This window comes from Lacerta agilis, chromosome 3, assembly GCF_009819535.1.
Source record: "Lacerta agilis isolate rLacAgi1 chromosome 3, rLacAgi1.pri, whole genome shotgun sequence".
Taxonomy (NCBI): Eukaryota; Metazoa; Chordata; class Lepidosauria; order Squamata; family Lacertidae; genus Lacerta; species Lacerta agilis.
Genome location: NC_046314.1, coordinates 81,564,940 through 81,586,655, shown reverse-complemented (window position 1 = coordinate 81,586,655; position 21,716 = coordinate 81,564,940). Strand labels below are relative to the sequence as shown.

At 45.8% G+C, this 21,716-nt stretch overlaps 1 protein-coding gene across 3 annotated transcripts in view; it reads right to left on the bottom strand.

Moving 5' to 3' along the window:
* CAPN11 (calpain 11) overlaps positions 1–17,677 on the bottom strand; it is a 34,038-nt gene extending 16,361 nt beyond the window's left edge. Inside the window, exons 1-5 of one of the 3 annotated variants that reach the window (XM_033144547.1) lie at positions 17,525–17,677; positions 6,194–6,271; positions 4,847–5,137; positions 2,485–2,554; positions 518–636 (exon numbers count right to left, since the gene is read on the bottom strand). In XM_033144547.1, the coding sequence (XP_033000438.1) occupies positions 518–636; positions 2,485–2,554; positions 4,847–5,092 (435 nt within the window). In that variant the 5' untranslated portion in view covers positions 5,093–5,137; positions 6,194–6,271; positions 17,525–17,677. Of the gene's footprint in view, positions 1–517; positions 637–2,484; positions 2,555–4,846; positions 5,138–6,193; positions 6,272–17,383 lie in introns of all 3 variants that reach the window. The other 2 variants (XM_033144546.1, XM_033144545.1) reach the window with 2 other exon arrangements.
* Between the last annotated feature and the right edge of the window lie 4,039 nt (positions 17,678–21,716).

Here is a 21,716-nt window from a genome sequence, read left to right as displayed (position 1 = left end):
CAGACCATCACTCCATCTATTATTATTATTATTATTATTATTATTATTATTATTATTATTATTAACAACTCAATTTATATCCCTCTCTTTCTCCTGAAGAAGCCTGCACCTTGGGTATTGCAGCATCAAGATAGATGCTCAGGCTCAATAGGCTCCACCACTAAACTGGAAGAAGACTACACCACCTTAGTAATATATATATTGACTGGCAGTGGCTTCCCAAGATCTTAGATGTTTTTCCCCAGCTCTACCTGGAGATGTTAGGGCTTGAACTGATGATGGTTTGCATCCAAAGGATGTACTCTACCACTGAGCTATGAGCTTTGCTGATTGGGTTGAGGTAATGGGACAGTAGACATTAGGTCTGAACAGGGCAACCATCCCTTCAGCAATAACTCCACTTCTTAGCCAAGGCTTCCTCTGTTTGCAGCTTTATGTTTTCCATAGCTCAGGGTCCCATCCATCTGTGAGAAGGGCTTTCCTTTGAAGCACTTTCTGTGGGAAAGATGAGCCTTACCTGGAAGTGAAAGATGCCCGCATAGTCCTCCTGAAAGCTTTGTCCATGGGGTACAACCCTGTGCAAAAGTTCCTCATTGAGAGTCAAGGAGCCAATAGCAGCTAGCAACCAACAGTCACCTGATAAATAAGGAAACAGAAGTCAACTCAGGGTGCATTCAGATGTGGAGATTGCTGAACCAGTTTTCCTGGTTACACTTTTGTCCCAGTTTCTGACATGCCTTTTACACTGCATTGCTAGCAGCATTATGGAACAGTGGCTTTTTGATTGATAGTTACAGGTAGGTAGCCGTGTTGGTCTGCTGTAGTTGAAACAAAACAAAACAAAACAAAACAAAACAAAACAAAACAAAACTCCTTCCGGAAGCACCTTAAAGACCAACTAAGTTTGTTCTTGGTATGAGCTTTCGTGTGCATACCCTTCTGAGTAATACCTCTCCCCACCCTCTCACTATTTATAAGGGTCTGGTGACTTCTGTTTCAGTGTATCTGAAGAAGTCTGCATGCACACGAAGGCTCATGAAGGTGCTACTGGAAGGAATTTTGTTATTTTTTCTTTTTTTTATTGACAGACTGCCATGTCACACTAAATTCCACTCACTCCCATAAACATAAAAGGTAAAGGGCCCTGACCATTATGTCCAGTCGTGTCCGACTCTGGGGTTGCAGCGCTCATCTTGTGTTACTGGCCGAGGGAGCCGGCGTACAGCTCATGTGGCCAGCATGACAAAGCTACTTCTGGTGAACCAGAGCAGTGCACGGAAACACTGTTTACCTTCCCGCCGGAGTGGTACCTATTTATCTACTTGCACTTTGATGTGCTTTCGAACTGCTAGGTGGGCAGGAGCTGGGACCAAGCAATGGGAGCTCACCCTGTCGCGGGGATTCGAACTGCCTACCTTCTGATCAGCAAGCCCTAGGCTCTGTGGTTTAGACCACAGTGCCACCCGCGTTCCAGTACACAAAAGCAGACAGCAGACATGTTCCCACAATTCCACCCTTTATGCTCATGTGCACTACGATTCCCCATGATTCACCCATGAAAATGACAGGAAAGAGTAGTTATGTTGGCATACCACTCCAAATTTCATCCTCCAATTTTTTTTTAGTTAATGGTGTTGCAAATGGATTTCCCCTGGGAGCAATTAATAGTGGAATGATCACTGAACTTCTGCTGCACTTTATGTTATTTGAAAGATCATGTAAGCTTTGCCGGGGGGGAAGAGGGGGGAGGAATGAAGTGCTGTCTGAATGCAGCCTCAGTTTCCCAGTGGACCTGGATTCCTAATATCTTTATTTTTTTCTCTAGGTTTTCAGCATCAGCACATTCCTCATTTCATTTATATCATCTGAAATCACAAGAAAACTTGGAATATCCTCTCTTGCTCTTAAGATTTCATTTATGGTGCCTGCAGACCACGAACAACAGAAAAAGATTCCCCTCAGAACAATGTACTGATTTTGGAACCCAATGTTTCTTGTGAAAGCAACAGAATCTGCAAGAAAGGAAAGATAACCTCCTCCCCTATATCTCATTGTGATTTTCAAAATCAGTGAATGGTGCTCCCTTGCTAAGAATCCTAGGATGTGGGCCCTTACTTCAGCAACTAAGAACACACCACTTCACCCAAGCTTTTTCTTCCTGTTCATACTGGCTCCTTGGTATCTTTGGGTACTGTACTTGGCACTGATATATAGAAGCATAGTTTTACTTCTATACATGTTGTTGCTTCATTGCCTTGCAAACCACCCTGGTGTTTCTTTGAAATAAAAGGCAGCACACAAATAATTTTAAATAAATAACCCAGCTTATGGTTTCACCACCCTGATCATCCAAGCCTTAAGAGGAGGATTGTAAAAAACAACATTTTAACGCCCCAATTCTGAACCATTTTTACCCATCCCCCTCTGAACTCCACCAGCCTCCGGCTCCCCCCTCAATCCAAGGGATAAACACACATTACTCACCCAGAGCCCCCTGGCAGATATCTGTCCTTGTAGCACCTCCAACGATAAACTGGGGGTCATCCACAATTTCCTGCAAGGAGGAAAGAAAAATGGAATATAAACTGTGGCTGGGTTCTTCAGAATACTCATACACGCATAGTGGGAGCATGGGATTCACAACATGAATGCAGCAAAGACTGTCGTGGCTCAGATCCATATTGTGTTCCTTCCTCCCACTTCAGTGCTGCTCTTCTTTTTAATATCTCCTGCTCTCTCTGACCTCCCTGCTCTCATTTCTTGGGTTATCGGTTGGTCTAAATGTATTCTGGAGGGTTTAAGAACACAAACACAAATCTTTGGATTCTTGCAACTTTCTTTTCCTTTATTTTACTGTGCATGCAAGAAATGGATACAATGCACAAGTTCTTTGCCGAGGACCTATTTTCGCAGTGCTTTACATAAAAAAATTGAAGTGCCGTAACAAAAAAGGAGAGTGGTTTTTTTTTGTTGTATTTTTTTACGGAAACCAAAACCAGCAGAGGCTAGAAACCAAAGCTAACACATTCAATGAAGTATTCTGTTACTTGTGAAAGCTCCTGGCATTCAAGGGAGACTCTATGTTGGAACATCTCCTGGTTCAGTTTGGCACTGAAGTACAGTAATGAATGGTTGGCATCAGAGTTCAGTTGAGCCAGGCAGCTGCTATCGCCCAGACCATTTAAGGCACAGGTGGCCAGTTCAGGCAGATGCTGGCAATCTAATGCTGATAATATATTTTTGAGCCATACACTATGACTGTGTTTTGTGGTGCCCTATTTTCTGACCAGAAATAGTTAGTTTTAACTTTAGTTTTGGGGAAATTCTTGATATTTGCAGGTGTTCACACATTTTTAAATTATATTTCTGTGGTGTGGGGATTAACTGATGGGCAATGGAAGCAGAACCTGCAAAACCTTATGGCTGCAAAGAAGTTTATATTTCAAGGCCGGAAGCATAAACACCCACCACCCGCCCTGAATATCTCATTGCTCTTTCTACATGTGAACAAGTAGACATGTGAATTGCTTAAATTAATATACATGTTTAAGTCAGGATTGATGGTCTTAAAAAGATCAATGTGAGCGGACAATGTTTTCTTCTTGTTGAATACCACCTATAATCTCAAACAAGTTTTACTCAGGGCAGACCCATTGAAATCAATGTTCATTCATAATCATGTTCATTAATTTGTACTCTGAATAAAACTTAGTTGAATACAAACCCATGTATCCATTCTGGGGGAGGGGGATAGCTGGCTAACCTGTGACCCTCCACATGTTACAATTCCCATCAGTTCCAGCCAGCATGACCAATGGTCAGAGATGATGGAAATAATAGTCTTTCAACATAAAGAGTGTATCAAGTTTACAATAAATACTGTATTTTCCCGTGTATAGGACAATGTTTTTTGCTTAAAGCTTTTAGTCAAAAATTGGTGAATGCACAGGGGTTTGGGGTTGAGTGCAGGCTGCCTGGAATGGGGTTCAAGCTCGGACTCTGGTGTGGATGGTCTGGGCAGGGTTTGGGCTCCAGCAGCCAAGGCTTGGGTTTGGGCTCTGGCCTAGTTTCTTAATTTTGGGTTCCAAAAAATAGGGGTCGTCTTATTCATGGGGGATCTATTTATACACACCAAAAAAATACAGTATGCAGGCCAGCATTTTTGTCACCTTATAATAGATGGGGAATGTGAGAGAGCAGCTTGATTAAGGTTGTGAGTCCACAGCTGACTGGAAATCATCATCTATGATTTGGTCTGCACCAGCTTGTGCAGATCTCATATGCCTGTATCAAAGGATTTCTTCCTGTGCCCTATTATGGTCTACTTTTTCCTCACCAAGAACCAGGCCATACCAAAGCTTAAAGGGAGACTTTGCATATAAATGTTGCTACACACCCCAAACCTTGAAGCAAAATGGACAGTCCTATTCAACTAAATAATGGCTCCAAAACATGGGCTTGTGCCATCGATATACAGGAAGCTGCTGGGAACTCTAGAGAGTTCTATTGTAGTGAATATTCAAGTGTGGAAAGTGGTTGGCTGGCATTTCTCCCTGCCTTTTGCAGAATAGGCGGTCTTCTGCAAGCTCAGATGCATTTGAAGTTGGGCTGGATCCCGGAGTCAACTAAAATTTATTGAAGGGGCAAAGCAAGAGGTCCAAATGAGAAAAGCGGGACTAATTAGAAGATGGAAAGAGGCCACCAGAAGCAAATAATAATGATAATAAATGCTAGAGTTGGATCCCATGAACAAAGGGGATTTTAATAAAAGCTGCTAATAGAATGCAGAACAGCGGGTCAAAGCGGTCCTCCGAGGGTCCCTTCAAGCAGGCGGCCAGGTACTCACCGAAGGACGCATCCAGCGAATTCCACGTGTTTTGCTAGAATTTGGGCCCAGTTCCTTGAATCCAAGGACTGAGGGGATGGCAGGAAACTGGGGGTCCTCAAACAAGGTGCCACTCTCCAGACATTGCTGCTTCAGGGTCTCATAATCTTGGCCGAGGTACTTAACAGCATTGCTGTGCTGGCCCACACCCTCGGCCCGCAAACGGTTCCATTCTAGTTTGGCAGCCATTCCTCCAAAAGGCATCATGGCACAGCAAGCAGGGCGTGGGCAACGGATACCTCAGCAGCACTCCTAAAATCCAAAATAAAAATCCACTGTGAGATGAGACACAAATTACTTGGAACTGAAGCTGATTAAGAGTATCAAGCACGTGCATATGGGATTCTATGATTATAGATTTTAAAATTTTCTGCTCTGCCTTTCAGGTAAAGCCTCGCAACGAGAGGCTTAGAAAAACAAGGATATCTATTTAAGATACAGTTATCTATTTAAGATACAGTTTGCAATATCTACCGGTATTTAATATACAGTTTGAAAAAAACAAGTCAAAGACTAAAAAACAGTTAAAAACAGTCCCAGTCCTCATGGCTAATCAGGAGAAACCTAAACAGTAGTACTGTTTTCTGGGGGGGGGGGGGGAGGAAATTCTCCATTTGGTTCTGCATTCTGGGGAGGGCAAATCACCAAATTGGAGATATTCTTCCAGACTATAGATGGCAATGCATTGACTGAATAAGCCTGCATGCCCTTGTGAACAATATTTGTCCGTTGGTTGAACTATGTAGTTGGGTGCATTTGTCAAAGATACCCCCAGCAATTTATATACCCCACTGTTTCCACAAGGAGCTCAGGATCACACACAGAGAGAGTCCTCTCATTATTTCTTCACAACAACCCAAGAAATAGGTCATCCAGTTTCATGCCTACTGTCAGCTTGGAAGCCAAGTAGGTATTTGCACCTGGGCTCTTCCACACATGCGGAGACAATGTATCACACCGGCTTGCAGGCCATGCAACACAGCAAATGGATCTCACCACAGCCTGGGGGACACCATTCACTGAGCGCAGATCATGTTAGGACATTCTGGGCAGCCCACAAGGCGGCTAGAGACAGCAGTGCCTGCAGGCCCAGCGAAAAGAAGTCCCAGAAGCCCCAGCTCTGGCAAGAGTGAGAGAACTGAAGAAGCAAATACATTTTGGGAAGAGTGCGACCAGTCATCCCACACTCAGACATCTAAATCAGAAGCCTGAAAAGACTACCAAGAAATGCAAGCACTTTTTGGTAACCAGGTGTTAGTGAAATAGCATGCAAAACATATGTGTTTGTATATGCATTAAAATATTTACATCATCCTGACTTCCAAATTTCCTGGGTAATGTTTCAGTGGGGGGGGGGGTTTGGCAGACTTTAGAAGATAAGACACCCTAGGACAAAGAAAGAAAGAAAGAAAGAAAGAAAGAAAGAAAGAAAGAAAGAAAGAAAGAAAGAAAGAAAGAAAATGTAATAGATACTCGAGTGACAAAATCCCAATTAACCAGTGTTCTTCAAACCTTGGGTCCCCAGCTATTGAAGTACAACTCCCATCATTGCTGACTACTGGCCTTGGCTTGCTAGGGATGATGGGAGTTGTAGTCCAACAACAGTTGGAGACCAAGTTTGAGAAATATTGCACTTAATGTGCTACTGCTATTTATTGAATTTATATACCGCCCTATACCCGGAGGTCTCAGGGCAGTTCACAGTAGAGTCCTGCTGGATCAGGCCAGTGGCCCATCCACCCCAGCACTGTGTTCTTGTGGTGAGAAATGGCTATACGAAGCTAACAAGCAGGACCTGTGTGCAGCAGCGCTCTCCCCCTTGTGATGTCCAGCAACTGGGAGCATTATCATTGATAGCGGCATAGTTGCTGCATTTTTTTCCACTGTCATCATTATATCATCAATATTCAGCTAGCATTCTGATGAGACGTATTTTTTAAAAAACACCTTTTCTTCTAATGCAAAAAGATCCATCAGCCTCAGTCAGCATAACCAATTGTCAGGTATGACTGGAGTTGGAGTACAAGATCATTGGGAGGGCCACAGGGTCCCTGTGTACATGGTAGAGATCCACTACTGCCTGTGTGGAAAATTACAGTATTATGCGACCCACATGAAGATGTGCCCATTTCACTGTGTGCACATGTATCTGTACGTCTACATGCTATAGGAATCCACCAGCGGCTCCGCCTTCTATTCACATAGTGAAATAGATCCTCGATGTACATGCATTTGACACACATAGTTTCCTATATGGGAAGACAAACAAATCCACCCTTCACAAACCAGACCTTTCCACACTCAAAAACAACATTTGTCACAGAGTTACTCCCAGCTGAGTTCAAGCATTCCACATACCCCTCTAGGCTGCTTGTTCTGAAAGACAAAAGACAAATTTACCTCAGAACTATGCTTTGGGGCAATATACTCGATGTCAGCAAATATCTTACCAAGGTTTAACTGCCTCTAGCATACTGCTGGGACTTGATGGCAACTATCATGAGAGAGAAAACTAATTTACATCAGGGTAAAAGTCACAAAAAACAAGTTCACACAACTTCTCACCCCACAAGGTATGCATATTTCCATGCAGACCAGACCAGTCATTCTCTCTCTCTTTCTCTGAGTCACTGGGCAGGGCGGAGTGAAACGGAATCACCAGGCACATTCATATTCATCATAGCAACCGTTTCCTGATTTGTGGTTTCATTATTCTAAAGAAGTTGGCCTGCTAACAGAAAGCAAACTTAGACAATTCTGACATGAATGTGTGTGCCCCTTCCCCCCTCAGATACAGGGTGTCCCTGATACAGGTCCTCAGCCACAGGACCAAGGTCTGGCACATAGGAGCACTGAGGCACATGAGATGGGAGGTTTGTGACTGGATCATCTCTCAATATGGTACTTATGCCACTTCCCAGGTCCCCTCAGTGGGCATAAGTATAGGATGAAACCCTTAATTTATGAAATAATTGTAATAATACATTTGTGTTCTGTTTTGGTTTTATTAAAATCAAGCGCCACGTGCTTGTTGTTACGCTACAAGGCTGCATTTGTGCGTGATAACATTGAAAATGCAAGTTTTTTTCTTATTGAATGCTGCATGTTTCCCATTTGCATTTTTGCAAACTTTACAGAAACCACAATCTAAAGTGAAAGGGGCAGGCAGGCAGTTTTAAAAATGAAAACTGAAAGTTCAGGAAAGGATCCTGGAACAATCCTGTGACAGAGCCAGCCCCCCCTCCCTGTCATTTCATGGCCCCATGGGCAGCCCCATATCAGAACGGATGGCTGAAGTTATCTTAGGCAACTGCCACAGCCAGCACACAGGAAACTATTTGAGAACAATATGTAGGAGGGGAACCCAGTGCTGTTAGCTGACAAAAAGTAGTGGCTTGGAAAGGGTAGGGGAGAAGGGAGAGACACATTCTGCAACAGTGCAAGTCCAAGTAGACTACCGGTAACTCCGGCCCCGTATACTTGTTAAGTATGAAGGAACGAAAACAAAACAAAAAGCACCCACCTCTTTGTTTAAGAGAAGAGTTAAGGTGTACATAAATTCACTCATGCATTAAAAAGCTTGGAGGCATTAAGTTACGACACCTGGCCTTAGCTCACTGCCACACAAGCAGGAAAACGCCTTCCATCTCATAATATTGTGCTCGCTTATGACTTAGCTTCCATGCACTAACGCTTACCCTTGTGCACTTGTAGCATGTTGCAGCATATGAAAACACTTGCCACACATAGACGTGGTGCAGCTCCCTTTCTCCCACCTACAAATGCACATTGTCATAGACTGCAAACATTTTTCTGTTGGGAAGCTTTTCTGCTAGGGAAGGGTCAATCTGGCCAACAAGACACAAACTGCACCCCTTTTCGTTGAATGATTCCTTTAAAATGGGATCCATAATTGATTTCCACAATAGCCTTGAATTTTTGACACAATATATAGACAAAAAAGGAGGAGCTTTTTCATGGCCACGCTCAGTCACTGGAGTCCCCACTCTTGGCATTTGTCTGGGAGTCAAAAACCTTTTCTTTTCAGTTGTATTTCAGCCCATCAGTTGGCTGCTTTTATCTGAGTGCTTGCATATATTACTGCTGTCTTTCCCCCCTGTTGTTTATTTATTAGGTATGTGCATTTTCAATATGCATTTTCAATATGTCTTGATTTATATTTTGATTTATTTCCTGTTTATTGTTAGTCTCTAGGTCAATATTCTGTTAAACAGGTGGAAGATAAATAATAAAGCTTCATAAATAAATGCCATTCTTTGGGTAGGCAAAAATGTCATTTCTCTAGAAAGACAGACAAACCTCAACTGTACAAAAGCCTATTAGCAGAGGAGGAGTAAACTGTCTTAATTTAAGAATATATTATGCAGCTGTTAGCATCAGAATGGCTAAATAGGGAGGATATTTCTCCAGGATGAACTCTAATACAAAGTTATACAAAAATAGCTCTGGAATATTTATCCAATCTTTAAACAAACTTCAACATCTCATGAAGTTAAAAGTAATAATGAATGCTAGGTTTAATATTTAAACAGTTATAGCACAGCCATTCCTCACGAGCTTCTTCTTGCCATTTAGTCAGATTTCTCCCTCTTGCAGGTCAAATTCTGTACTGATAGTGCAAATTGTTTTGGTTTTATGACAAATAAGACTTTTCAGGCGCTGTAATGGCAGACGGCTGAAAGAGATGCTCACCTTCCTTACAGAGCCACTCCCAGTTATATTGCTGCCAGTACTTATAGGTATCATATCAGCAACCAATAGCTGGCAGTATTTATAATAGCTGGTAGCACACTTTAACTGCACGGTTAACTTCTGTTGGGTCCCAGAGCACAACTCAGTAGCTATTACTGCTGCAAGGCACGAGTGTTTCGCCAACAAAAAGCATGTCTGCAAACACGACGGTAAGGTAAGAGACCAAGTGTTTTACATTTTCCACTATCAATTCCTGTATTAAGAGAACGTGTCTTTCCTCATCTTCTCATGGAAGTATAAGCAACCTAACAAAATGTCAACCAGCTGCCTATTGCCATTACCACAAATGATACCTGGCTTTGGCTACACTGGCAAGTGCCACGGGGTTCTACAAGTAGTGGAGCCACTAGGGGTGAACCTGGCAGGCCTGTGTGCTGGTCTTTTGCCCCACATCCAGGAAAATCATAGGAAGAGGCAACGTGGATCACAGGAAGCTGCTTTATAACAAATCACACCCTTAGTTCATCCAGCAGTGACTGTGCCTTTCCTAGCTCTGCCTGTAGATTGTGGGGCATTGATGCTGGGAACTTTTGCACACAACTCCGCCACTGAGCTATGGCTTTTCCCCTTGGATGCGATGCATCTTTCAGCATATGTTTGCTTCTTAAGTCAGTGCAAGGAGGCAGAGGATGACAGGAGATGCTTTGGGGCGGGCATAGGCAAACTCGGCCCTCCAGATGTTTTGGGGCTACAACTCCTGTCATCCCTAGCTAACAGGACCAGTGGTCAAGCGACGGGTGGGGGTGACAAGCGGTGGCCCCTCCCGCCACTCCCCACGCAACGCCGGTCACCCTGGGAGCAGCAGCGCTGCACGGGCGGGGTGCTCCCTCGGCCGTGCGCTGTTGCTCCCGGGGCGACTGAGCCAGTGGCAGCGCATGGGGTTGACAAGCGGCAGCCCCTCCCACCATTCCCAAGCGCTGCCGCTCCCTCCGTCACCCCAGGAGCAACAGCGCACGGCCGAGGGAGCACCCCGTCCGTGCAGCGCTGCTGCTCCCGGGGTGACCGGCAGCGTGGGGAGTGGCAGGAGGGGCCGGCGCTTGTCACCCCCACGCGCTGCCGCTGGCTCAGTCGCCCCGGGAGCAGCAGCGTCGGACCGCCGCTTCCACAGCCTCCTTTTGAGCCGCAGAGCTTAAAAGCAGGCTCTTCGGCTTAAAAGGGGGCTGCAGAAGCGGTGGCGGCACTGCCGGAAACGCCCCGGGGGCGGAGCATCGTGACGTCACAATGTGCCGTCACGACGCCCCGCCCCCGGGGCGTTTCCTTTGCTGCCCCGGGTGCCGCGGAGCCTAGCTCCGCCACTGATGATGGGAGTTGTAGTCCCAAAATATCTGGAAGGCAGAGTTTGCCTATGCCTGCTTTAGGGCTACCTCTCTCCTCCTTCGTGCAGCCTGTACACACTCACTGGACTCATTCCCAAGGCACTGTCTGGAGACCAAGGGGCAGACACCCACAAGGGCAGGATCCCAAATCCAACCCATCATTTGATGCCCAGTTTTACAAAACAAACAGCCGATTCTATGTTTTCCCTTTAAATCCCCAAGTTTCCAAAATACTGCCTTGTGTGGACGATCAGAGTTCCGATTAAGAAGGTTTAAAGTAGCCCCACAAACCAACCCCCATCCTCTGTAAAAACAAACAAACACAAAAAGACAAAGCCATGCCCCCCCCAAGACATCAAGTGCTCACAGTCTATAGACTATAACCAGAAAAGCCTTCCTGCTTTTCTGAAGTCCTAAGCATACAGCTACTATTTTGGATTATTTAGTTCAGTCACTTTCCCAGTCTCCCATGTTCCCCCAAACCAGGCACTCTGCCAATCAGATCAGCCAGTGCTTAATCAGCTTCAAAACATTTGCAAAATGGAAAGGGATACCCTCTTCTCCCTGCTGCTCTCTTCAGCCTTTCAGCACACTCTCTCAACCATGCAACTTTGAAATGGGTTTCACACAGCTGGCACAGTCATTTGATTTTGCAGAAAGAAAAGCATTTCCTGCTACTTCAATTTCCTGCTGCTGTACATGCAAACTAAAAATGGTACTTCTGAATTCCCAGTGCAGAAAGTGTTCTGCGCAGTTTCCCAGAGGCCGTGTTCCTCTGCAGCACTGGCATCAGGGTCAAGTCCTGAGTTCCTCGCTTTCTACCTCTCCCCTTGTGCCAGACCAAAATGACCAGCTACCAGGTCATTTCTCTGATCTGTGAGAACGGTTGTATTGGGCTGCAGATTTCTGAGCTGCGGGCCTCTTTATGACATTCAAATCCAAACACTGAGACCTTCATTGGATGCAGAATCTGTCTAGAGTCAATCCAGGGAGGGAAGAATATTCAAGATGTTCCTCAAGGTGAAACACTGCCTGCCACTCAGCACAGCTTCCTTTCTTACATCCTTTTATACCTGCAGGGATGGTTTTTCCATCGGGAGGACTGACACCTGCAGCCTAAGTGGTACAGTCCAGGAAACAGTTCTTAGCTCTTGGAGGACTTGCTAGGTTGCATGAGCTGGCATTTAACAATATCTTGTGCATGAGCTAGAGATGGCCGTGGAGAAAATGATGGGAGTGTGGAGCCTCCCACTCCTCCCCTGCCCTTCCCAAGAGAAATGCCGCATGTCCTTACACCTAAAAATTGAGACAGAAACATCAACAGCTGTAAGCTATATCCAGTGATCTGCAAGTTATTTCAGCTATGTCAGCAGGCAGCTCCCAGAGATTATCTAGCACTGAAGACATAGCAACTGGCGGCTAGAATACAATACACTTTTTCAGGCAGAGTGATGGCCTCCAGCTCTTCAGTCACGACACCATTCTGCTGTATTTGGGAAGGCCTTGGCTCCCTGCCACTCTCCGGGATTAATACCAGGCGCCTGCTGCAGTGCAACAAGCACTTTGCTTCCTGCATTCCCAGCTCCTTTGCAGCACGAACACCCTGGCCAAGGGCCTCTACACATAACCGCTCAAAGGAGAAGACGGTCACAGTGCCACCAGAGCATCCTATAAGGGGAAGGGGGAAAGCAATAGTCAAGCAGTCCATTCCAGTGGCTCAGTCCCGATTGCTATTATACTCCACACAACTGGGGATAAGATGGACAATACAGATTTAGTACGAGTGGTAGATATCAGCTAGCTCATACAATACAGTGCTTGTTTTTTTTAAAAAGCAACTGTCTAGCCCTCATGATTGCAGAGGAAAGTAGGAATGTGCTGATGGTGTCCAGTCAGGTTCCATTTACCGCCATGCTTTTAGTCAGCCCAATACTCAGCCCCACCCCCAAAAAAATCAATAAAAGGAGAAAAGTCAAGTAGATCGGAAACCGGAATGCTGGAAGCACAATAAATTTGGAAGTAAATGCAGATTTTATAAATTTTCATAAACACAAGCATAGGCGCCAACTCCTAGAGGCCGAGGGGGCTTCAACCCCCCCAATAAAATATTTTATGGGGCTGAGGTTCCCCCCCCCCAAGTTAATGGGCATTGCCATTTAAATGGTGTGCTGTGTCATGTGATCGATTATGCAGGGTGGGGCTTACCTGCCCCCATATTTTATTCAACTTGGCACCCCTGAACACAAGCAAGCTGGTGCACCCTGGCAGAAATGGTCCGGTTTCCTTTGAGCCACAAAAATAGTTTTGTAACGCACAGAGTGGCCTTCTATGCACTGGCTGCAAATCAAAGAATCAAAGAATCAGGAAAGGGGAATTAGATAAAATCACTATAAATGGTTGTGGTGATTCAAAGGTTTAATATGAAATCAGGCTGGATTTGAGTTTGTCTCCGGCAACCTCTCTCTTACATCCTGGATGCTGGCTCTGATTATGGATATACAGTATGCTCTGTATTTTTTTACTGGTACTATTGCTGCAGGTTTGTCATGGCTTTGGGCTTGAACAATAAACTTACATTGACTGTCAGATAATTTGCATAATTTGGTTTGGGTGCTCATGTTTCCTTAGCAAATAATATAGATGAATTGGATTGCATTAGATCTTCTATTGACAGAGATAGGCAACGTGGTTCCCTCAGATGCTGTTGGGAATCCAACTCCTGTTGGCCCTAGTCAGCATGGTCAATGCTCAGGGGTGATAGGAATTGTTGTCCAGTAACCTCTGGAAGAAGGCACCACATTGCCTACCTCTGGAATAAGGCGGCAGTATGAAGCACCCACCCACCACTCCTCGGAGCGTATTGCTTCACTTTAAATCAAGACTCCATAACTGCAGACAAATCAAAACAGGACTGATCTTGAACAATGTTCAAAAATACAGCTACCATTCACATAAGGTTTGCCCCCCCAACAGTTTAGGGGTGCATACAGACATAAAATTTGAGCAACAGATTGTTCTGCAAGTACACTCATTCCATTATTTTCAAGTCATTTTCTCTCCAGTGCCAAGCTCAGAAAAATCCATTTCAACATTTCTGCAGTAGCAGAAGACTGCACAGCACTGCTTGGCTGGTGTCCATGACATAACAAACCACGGTTCAGTGGCAGAGCATCAGTAGGTGGTGCCAGGTACAACCCTGAGCATCTCTAGTAGGACTGGGAATATCCTTGTTATGGAAACCTGGAAAAGTGCTGCATGTCAGTGTAGACAGTTCTGAACTTGACAGACCAATGGTTTGACTCAGCATAAGTTGGCTTCCCCAGTTCTCTCTATCCTCCAAATTCCCAAAGTGTATTTTGCAAACCATTAAAAAAAATTAAGGGGAAAACAAAACTTTCAATGAATGACAATTAAAAAATCAAAACGTGGCAGCCTAGTCAAAACATGGGGTAAAGAGAAAAAAGCGACTATTGAATGAACTAGTGTGTATGACTGTCATTTACACTGGCAAGTCAGGAGGAAGCTCAGCTTACATTGCAGGAGGAAAATCCACAGCAGCTTCCATTTTAATGTTGCTGTCAGGGTACACCACGGTGTTGCTCATGAGTAATGACAGAGTCCTCTTACACTAAAGATTACTTTATTGTGCATAATTGTTTACAGTGCAGAGCTAGCTAAAAACATGACCGCTCAGTCACTTGCAGAATCTGGAAGTGCCCCTCTCCTGTTTCCTGCCCAGCACCAAAGCCTCGGCACCCTGAAACGATGTCTTCTGTGTCCCCTGACCCCCCCCCATGCTGTGCTGGCGCCGGAAGCTGCAACTCCCCCTCTGATTGCCTCTGGCTGGCATTGCTGGGTCTCTGCCCAGCATCCCTGACCCTCGGCTCCTCCTCCTCTTCCACGGGAGAGAGCTCTGGCAATGGGCTTTGAGAGGACTCAGATGACAGCAGTGGCCACCCCACAACCTCATGGACAGCCTTCCTCAACCCCCCCCCCCACACAACTACGGACTCTTACAAGCTACTGAAAATGTTAAAAAACAGGGGTCTTTATGACATCTGGAGTGAGCAAAACCCAAGAGATAACAGTCATACATTCCAATCCAGATGACAGCAGTGGCTGGGGCTCCCTGTACCTGAGCAAGACCTCCTCTCGAGGAGGTTCCCTACCCTGATCCTCCCCACTAGCAGGATCACTTTCCCCGCGAGGAGTACTCCCGCCCGTGCTTTCCTCACGAGTAGGACCTCCCCCTGGGCTCTCCTCGCGAGGAGAAGGCAAATCCCTGACAGTTATGGAAGTACTGTATCAGTGCAAATAAGTCCCATGTTTATTCCTCCTAGAAGTGTGAAAAGGAAAAGCTGCAGATTGCCACAATAAACCAGCAAAGCACAAAGAGCGGCCATGAGCTGCATCCAGCCATCCGAAGGCACTTCATGTTCCAGATCCACAAAAGTGAATTCAAAAAGAAAGACCACTCAGCATGAGGAACACAGCAGAATGCAGCAGCTACAGGAGGACATGGAGGGCGGGGGGAGGGGAAGGAACAAATGTGGTGACCTGTAGATATTCTTGGACTGCAACTCCCAGCATGTCTGGGGCTGTTGGGAACTGTAGTCCAACAGTACTGGGAGGATACCCTATACCTCAACCCTGAGAAATATGGCGGAAAGACACTAGTTTAGCTGGGCCAGGCTGAAGGAGTCAACAGCACAACGCGATGGAAACCCAACAGATACTGGGAATCCGTATTGACTGCAAGAAAAAACAGACTACAATTTACATGGCCATCCTGTGTGTGCTCCTACACAGCAGTCGAGGACCTTGCCCTTGGGCTCTATCTACCAAAGAGAAACTATTAGTCATCAACCACTCCATAAAAAGTGGCCGGTTTTGGATGCCTAGATGCATAGTCCAAGGAGTAGAGTGAGATTTTTCCACTGATACTTCAAGCACGTATTTAGTTGTTTATATAGGACATAACTATGACATAAGTCAACAATGGCTATTAGGACATCTTCACCTGGTCAGATTAGAGACTAGTGAAAGGCTCTCTGCTAGGAGAAATAAGTAAACAAAGCAAGAGCTATTAACTTCATTAAACTTTTTAGGTCTCCAAATACTAGTTTAGTGCTCTTGCACTTAGGTCAAAGTAGCAGCGCTTCCCATAGGCATCTGGTTGGCCACTATGAGAACAGGATGCTGGACCAGATGGGCCTTTAGGATAATCCAGCAGGGCTCTTCTTATATTTTATCATCAATACAGATGAAAAACGTGGATGCTCTTATGTGCAATATAGACAGGGGGTCCCAGAGAGACCTCAGCAGTGCTTCACCTCCAGTGCACAGACAACATAAATTAAAAACAGCAGGGAGCAGGTACTAACAAGGAGCCGTATTGACATGGCATCTTCCAGACAGGGCTGGCCCACTCATGAGGCAGGGTGAAGCAACTGCTTTAGGTGGCAAATCCACAGGAGCAGCAGATCCCAATGTAGATTATTTACTCCTCCCCTTGCTCCTGATGTAGATTTTTACACACCGCTTCTTCCCTGGCAGGAGCCAAAATGTCTTGGGTCGGCCCTACTTCCAGCTGTTGTTGGACTCCCAACTCTCATCAGCCCCAATAAGCATGGGCACTGGTCAGGGGTTTTAGGAGCTGCAGTCCAACAACATATGGGAGGCACAACATTGAATATCCCCGCTATGACCCTGTCCTGAATGCAAAACCAGCTACTAAGCCCAGAATGCCAATAATTCTGCTTTGTGCTATAAAAGCACAGGCTCATTCTCCCAGTTGCACAGTCATATGTCGGTGCAGTCAGGATGCTCTTCCCAGGCCACCTCCGGTTGCTTGGCTTCATTCCCAAAAAAGAAGATACACCAGGAGAAAAATCAGATAAGAGATAAGCAGCGTTTGATCATTCTCTCTACACCCGGCATTTCACTGCACAAGCTTGCCGGAGAAGCGCAAGGGGTGTGTGGAGGACATCCCCAGGGAGTTTAGCCAGTGGGCTGGCTAGCTTTAAAGGGATCCTCCAAGAAATGCGCCTTCCCCTTCAAGAGTCCCAGGCTGTTCCTGCTTGTTCCTTCTGGCTTGGCCCAGCCCAGGCCGTGCAGAGCGTTACACATAAATTGGCTCCCACCCAGATCTGCTTCCAGCCACATACAAGGTATAAAATGCTGGATCGGAGATTTGAGAGAGATCGAGTATCCACTCCCCCCCCCCCCAGCATTTAAGAGAAGGTCGCTGCTCCCCTAGACATTCTTCCACCCTTAACTAAGGACAGAAAGGAAGCTCCCCAAAAACCCTCGCCCCCCTGGACTAAAAAGCAAGTAAGATCTCCCTGGTTTCCCCCAAGATCTTGCAAGTAATGGAGACGCCAAATTCTTCCCCCGGTCAGCAGCTTACCTGCCCTGGTGTAGGAAAGTTCGGGGCAGGGCTCGCGACGGCGCCGGGGTCCCGAGGCCCTGCCGCCAGCAGCGGGGAGGGGCTGGAATTAGCAACTCCTAATCGGATTGCAGGAAATCTCCAGCTCCCAGAGCCACTTACTTCTGCCAGGCCGGAGTTCCGCTTCTGGTGCGCTCCCTCCTCGGGCAGGCGGGCACCTCCCCACGCCCTGCTACTTGCTCATCGGCCAGGCACAGTCGTTGCTCGGCAGCCGCCCTCCAGACTCCGCGCGGGGAAGGTGGGGTTTGGCCTGGCAGGATGTGCACGCGGAGGAGGCTCAGATTGAGCCTGGGCGGGCGGGGCAAGGGCGGAGGAGTTAAAGGCGCCGCACAAATCCGGCTCGGGGTCCCTTCCCGCTTCCTTCTGCAGTTGGAAGAAGTTCTCCCGGGCGTTCGTCATGTGCGGAACAAAAACCCCTCGAAGGAGCCAAAGCAAAGCCGATCTTTGATTTCCCCGGGCAAACGGTGTAGCTGACCCCCGCCCCACCCCGGCCGTGCGGTGCATTGCTGTCAACTTTTCCCTTTTCTTGCGAGGAATCCTATTCTGAATAAGGGAATTTCCCTTTTAAAAAAGAGAAAAGTTGACAGCTATGCAAGGCATCGTAAACCTGCCCTGGAAAAGTTAGCTTGTAACTGCCCTGGAAAAGTTAGCCTGCCGCCATTCTCGGGCTATCTTTGGCCCAAGGAGCGGGACAGGACAATTATACGCGAACGCGAGGTACCCCTAAAGATCATCATCATCGGTTGGTGATAGAGATTTGTGGGAGCCTGAAGTTGTGTGATACTGACCTTGGGCGCCCCACACCCGAAGGGTGCAATTTCAGGAAGGGGGGCATCGCTCCTCTTGTATCTCAGATCCCACCCTCATAAGTTCCTGTCCTTCGCACTGCCCTCCTATCCCGTCCCAAGTCACTGGTTCTATCATATCGAACAGTTTCTATCGGCAGGCTAACAGCACAAATCTCTGCTGAAAAATAGGGAAGTGGGTGTTTTCCATATCTTATTTTTAGTTACTAGGATTAATATGTAATTTATGGTGCTGTTTCAGACGGCTGCCGGGATAATATATCTGGATGTGTTCGTGTTTGGTTAGCATAGGTTGTGGGTTTGTGTCAGATTCTGATTAGTTTTATGGCTTCGGTATGTTGTGAGCCGCCTCCAGAGGCTTCACCTTGAAAGGCAGCATACAAGTGGTGATGATGATAATAATTTATTATTATTTCTGTGTGCTTAGTCCTGTCTGTGTTGCAGCGAAAACAGCAACCAAAAATGATAACGTATTTACTACAGCACAAGGCAAGCTTTGGTGAAATATATACTGTAGGCTCTACATTTCATCAGATTCACAGAGGGGTTAGGTACACAGGGATGGAAGCAGTGACAGGAATGTAAAGACTGACTTAAATGGCAATGGAGTGCAAAGAGTCTGTGGCAATCAGTTTAAGTGTATGCAAAATGACCCCCAGCAGCAGCAGCAATATTAATAAATAACCTTGTAACCAACTCCAGGCATGTATTAACTGAACCAGCTGCACATTATTTCCCTGTTTACTTCCGCCTTTATTTCCCCCCTCCCCTTCCTGAGCTCCCTGCTTCCCCTGTGTCAATGCTTGGATTGTAAGCTCCTTGGGACAAGGGACCTGCCCTTAAAATACTGCACATTGGTGGCACTCCATAATAAATGATGATGATGATGATGTTTGGAATTTGTTGACAACCGCTTTTAGTTTTTTTTTCACAATCAAGCACTGTATACATTTTATGAAAGAACGAAAGAAAGAAAGAAAAGAAAGAAAGATTTCTATGAGGTTAAAATACTCTTAAAATGCCCTGCCCACCCTTTGATCTTGAATGTAACCAAGAATGGGCATTTCAACCTTGCTGATAATTTCTTCTGTCTTGAAATATGAAAGAGTGTTCTTATTAATCTTTACACCCTCTCATTTAAGACTTGTGTCTGCTGCTATACTTATAACCAGGCCTTCCTTCTAAAAGGTTGACCTCCATTCGAGCCAGAGAGGCTTTTCCTTGGGCATGTACACATTGTGTGATAATGTGCATACAGTGCTGGATGCAGGCACATTGGGGGGGGGCGTTTCTGTGCACATAACACGTCATTCCTGTCCCATGCTACTGCTTGAGCTAAAGTGCATTCCACAGGAATGGGTTTAGACCATTTTGTGCCAGGAATGCACTCTTCAAGCACTGCTGCCATGTACACCAAGAGTGTTTTCTTAGGTCGCCTCTTGCTGTAGTAGACTTCACGATGTTGCAGGGCTATACACTGATTGAAGAACTGCACGTTCACAGGTGTGATGAGGTGTTACTTGGTTTCTGCCAGTGCTTATGGTGAGTGGATAGACTAACTGAGTGGAGCACAGAAGAAAATATTGATGCACTTTGCTTCGTAAACTCATCCACTTGTACATACAGACAGCATGGATAGTAACTCCCAATTTAGGCAATGTTATTGTGTATGTACAACTGCAAAGCACTTACGTACAAAAACTCTGCAAAAAAAAAGAGCCCCGTGTATTTCAAACCCCACATGTGTACATAGCCTGTTTTGACCTTGAAGCCCTTGAGTCCATCTGAACACAACTGAGACCCTATGAGAGCTGGGATAATGGTTGAGCAATGGGAGTGCCACAGAGTGAGGAACAATGTGCTTTAAAATGACAATTTATCTGTAGATAGTCATGCTGCCAATCTTCTGCATGCTTACTTAGAAGGGATATTGACAAATATGCAGTGGGACCTAGTCCTCCAAGGGAATATGCATGGGGCTGCAATCTCAGTGCATGTCTCTTCTTTAAAATGGAATAAGCACAACATTTATTTCCCTTTTCTTTTCACTGTTGTCATCCCAGCTGGATTTACAGTGTATATGTTATTGCAGTTGTGTGTGCATACCCAGCCAGTATTCATTACACTGTTTGGATGCATACATGTCTTTATTGGACTGTAAAAAAAATCACTGGCAGCATGTCTGGCTGGGTGTGAACAGAGGGATGCTGTGCTGGCCTGTGGTACTAAATCATGCCCAAGAGGAATGTCCAAGCAGGGTGCTGCTGTGTGAGCTGGGGAAGGCAACACCGAGAAATGTGGCCAGGTGAGAGTGGCTTGGGAACTCTCCTTCCCCTATTTGTTTAAGCTCACCTGAATCTTTCATTTTATTTGTTTTCCATTTGTCTTTGAGCAGATCAATGCACAGTGTCTGGTAACAAGCAAAATAGAGATGACAAGGCGACAGGAGCGGGTAGCAACTGGAAAGGAGAGATAGGCAGGTGGCTTCTCAGAGGTATGTTTATCCTGCAGGGTAGGGCAATTTTTTCCTCTCTGGTCATCCAGTTTTGCTTACATGCTACACTTCTAGTTTTGGCTAGGTGTGACTTACTATGTGCTGCGTTGCATCTAACAATTTGCACTCCGTGGTTTCTTTCAAATAAGCAGATATAGTCACTGATATTACCACCAAGTTCCAACAATGTAACATGCAATGTAAACACTGACGATAAACCACAAGGGGCTTTTGCCCTTTCCCCCTCTTCAAAAAAAATATTCGGCAAACACTGAGGTTCTTCTGAGCATGCTGACTGTGTGAAAGAACCGTGGCTTAGTGGTGGAGATTTTGCTTTCGATGACGAAGTTCCAAGGTTCAATTCCAGGCATCTCCAGGTAGGACTAGCAGAGAATGCTGCCTGAAACCCCGGAGAACTGCTGCCATTCAACAAAGACCATACTGAGTTAGATGGGACAATAGACAGCTTCTAGTGGCACAGCAATAAAACTTCTAGCACATTTGCAAAGGTAAGCGGGGCCTGGTATGGTTCAAACTGGATGGGGGGGGGGCTGCGTGTTGAGATTCCTGCATTGCAGGGGGTTGGACCAGGTGACCATCAGGGTACCTTCCAGTTCTAGAATTCTATTATTCTATTGCACCTGTACTTCCTTCTTTTCAGAGGTAGCCCTGTTTTGGCTACATACACTCAGCACCCAAGTTTGTTACTAAAATATAATAAAGTATAGCCATGTTGTTTAGTGTCGGTCTAGAACTGAGGAGAAGTGGATTCAAATCCCTCCTGCTTGAAGCTTACTGGGTGACCATGGGCCACCAGGCAGCACCCCTTAGCCTAACCTACCTCACAGGCTTATTGCAAGGATAAAACAGGGGGCCCCAAACTGCTTGGTGGAAGCATGGGGTAATTAATAACAGCTGTGTCTGTGCTTGATGGATGGTAACAATGTTAAGGCTTGCTCCATGCTTGCATCCATTCATGTTGGTGCTGGCCAAC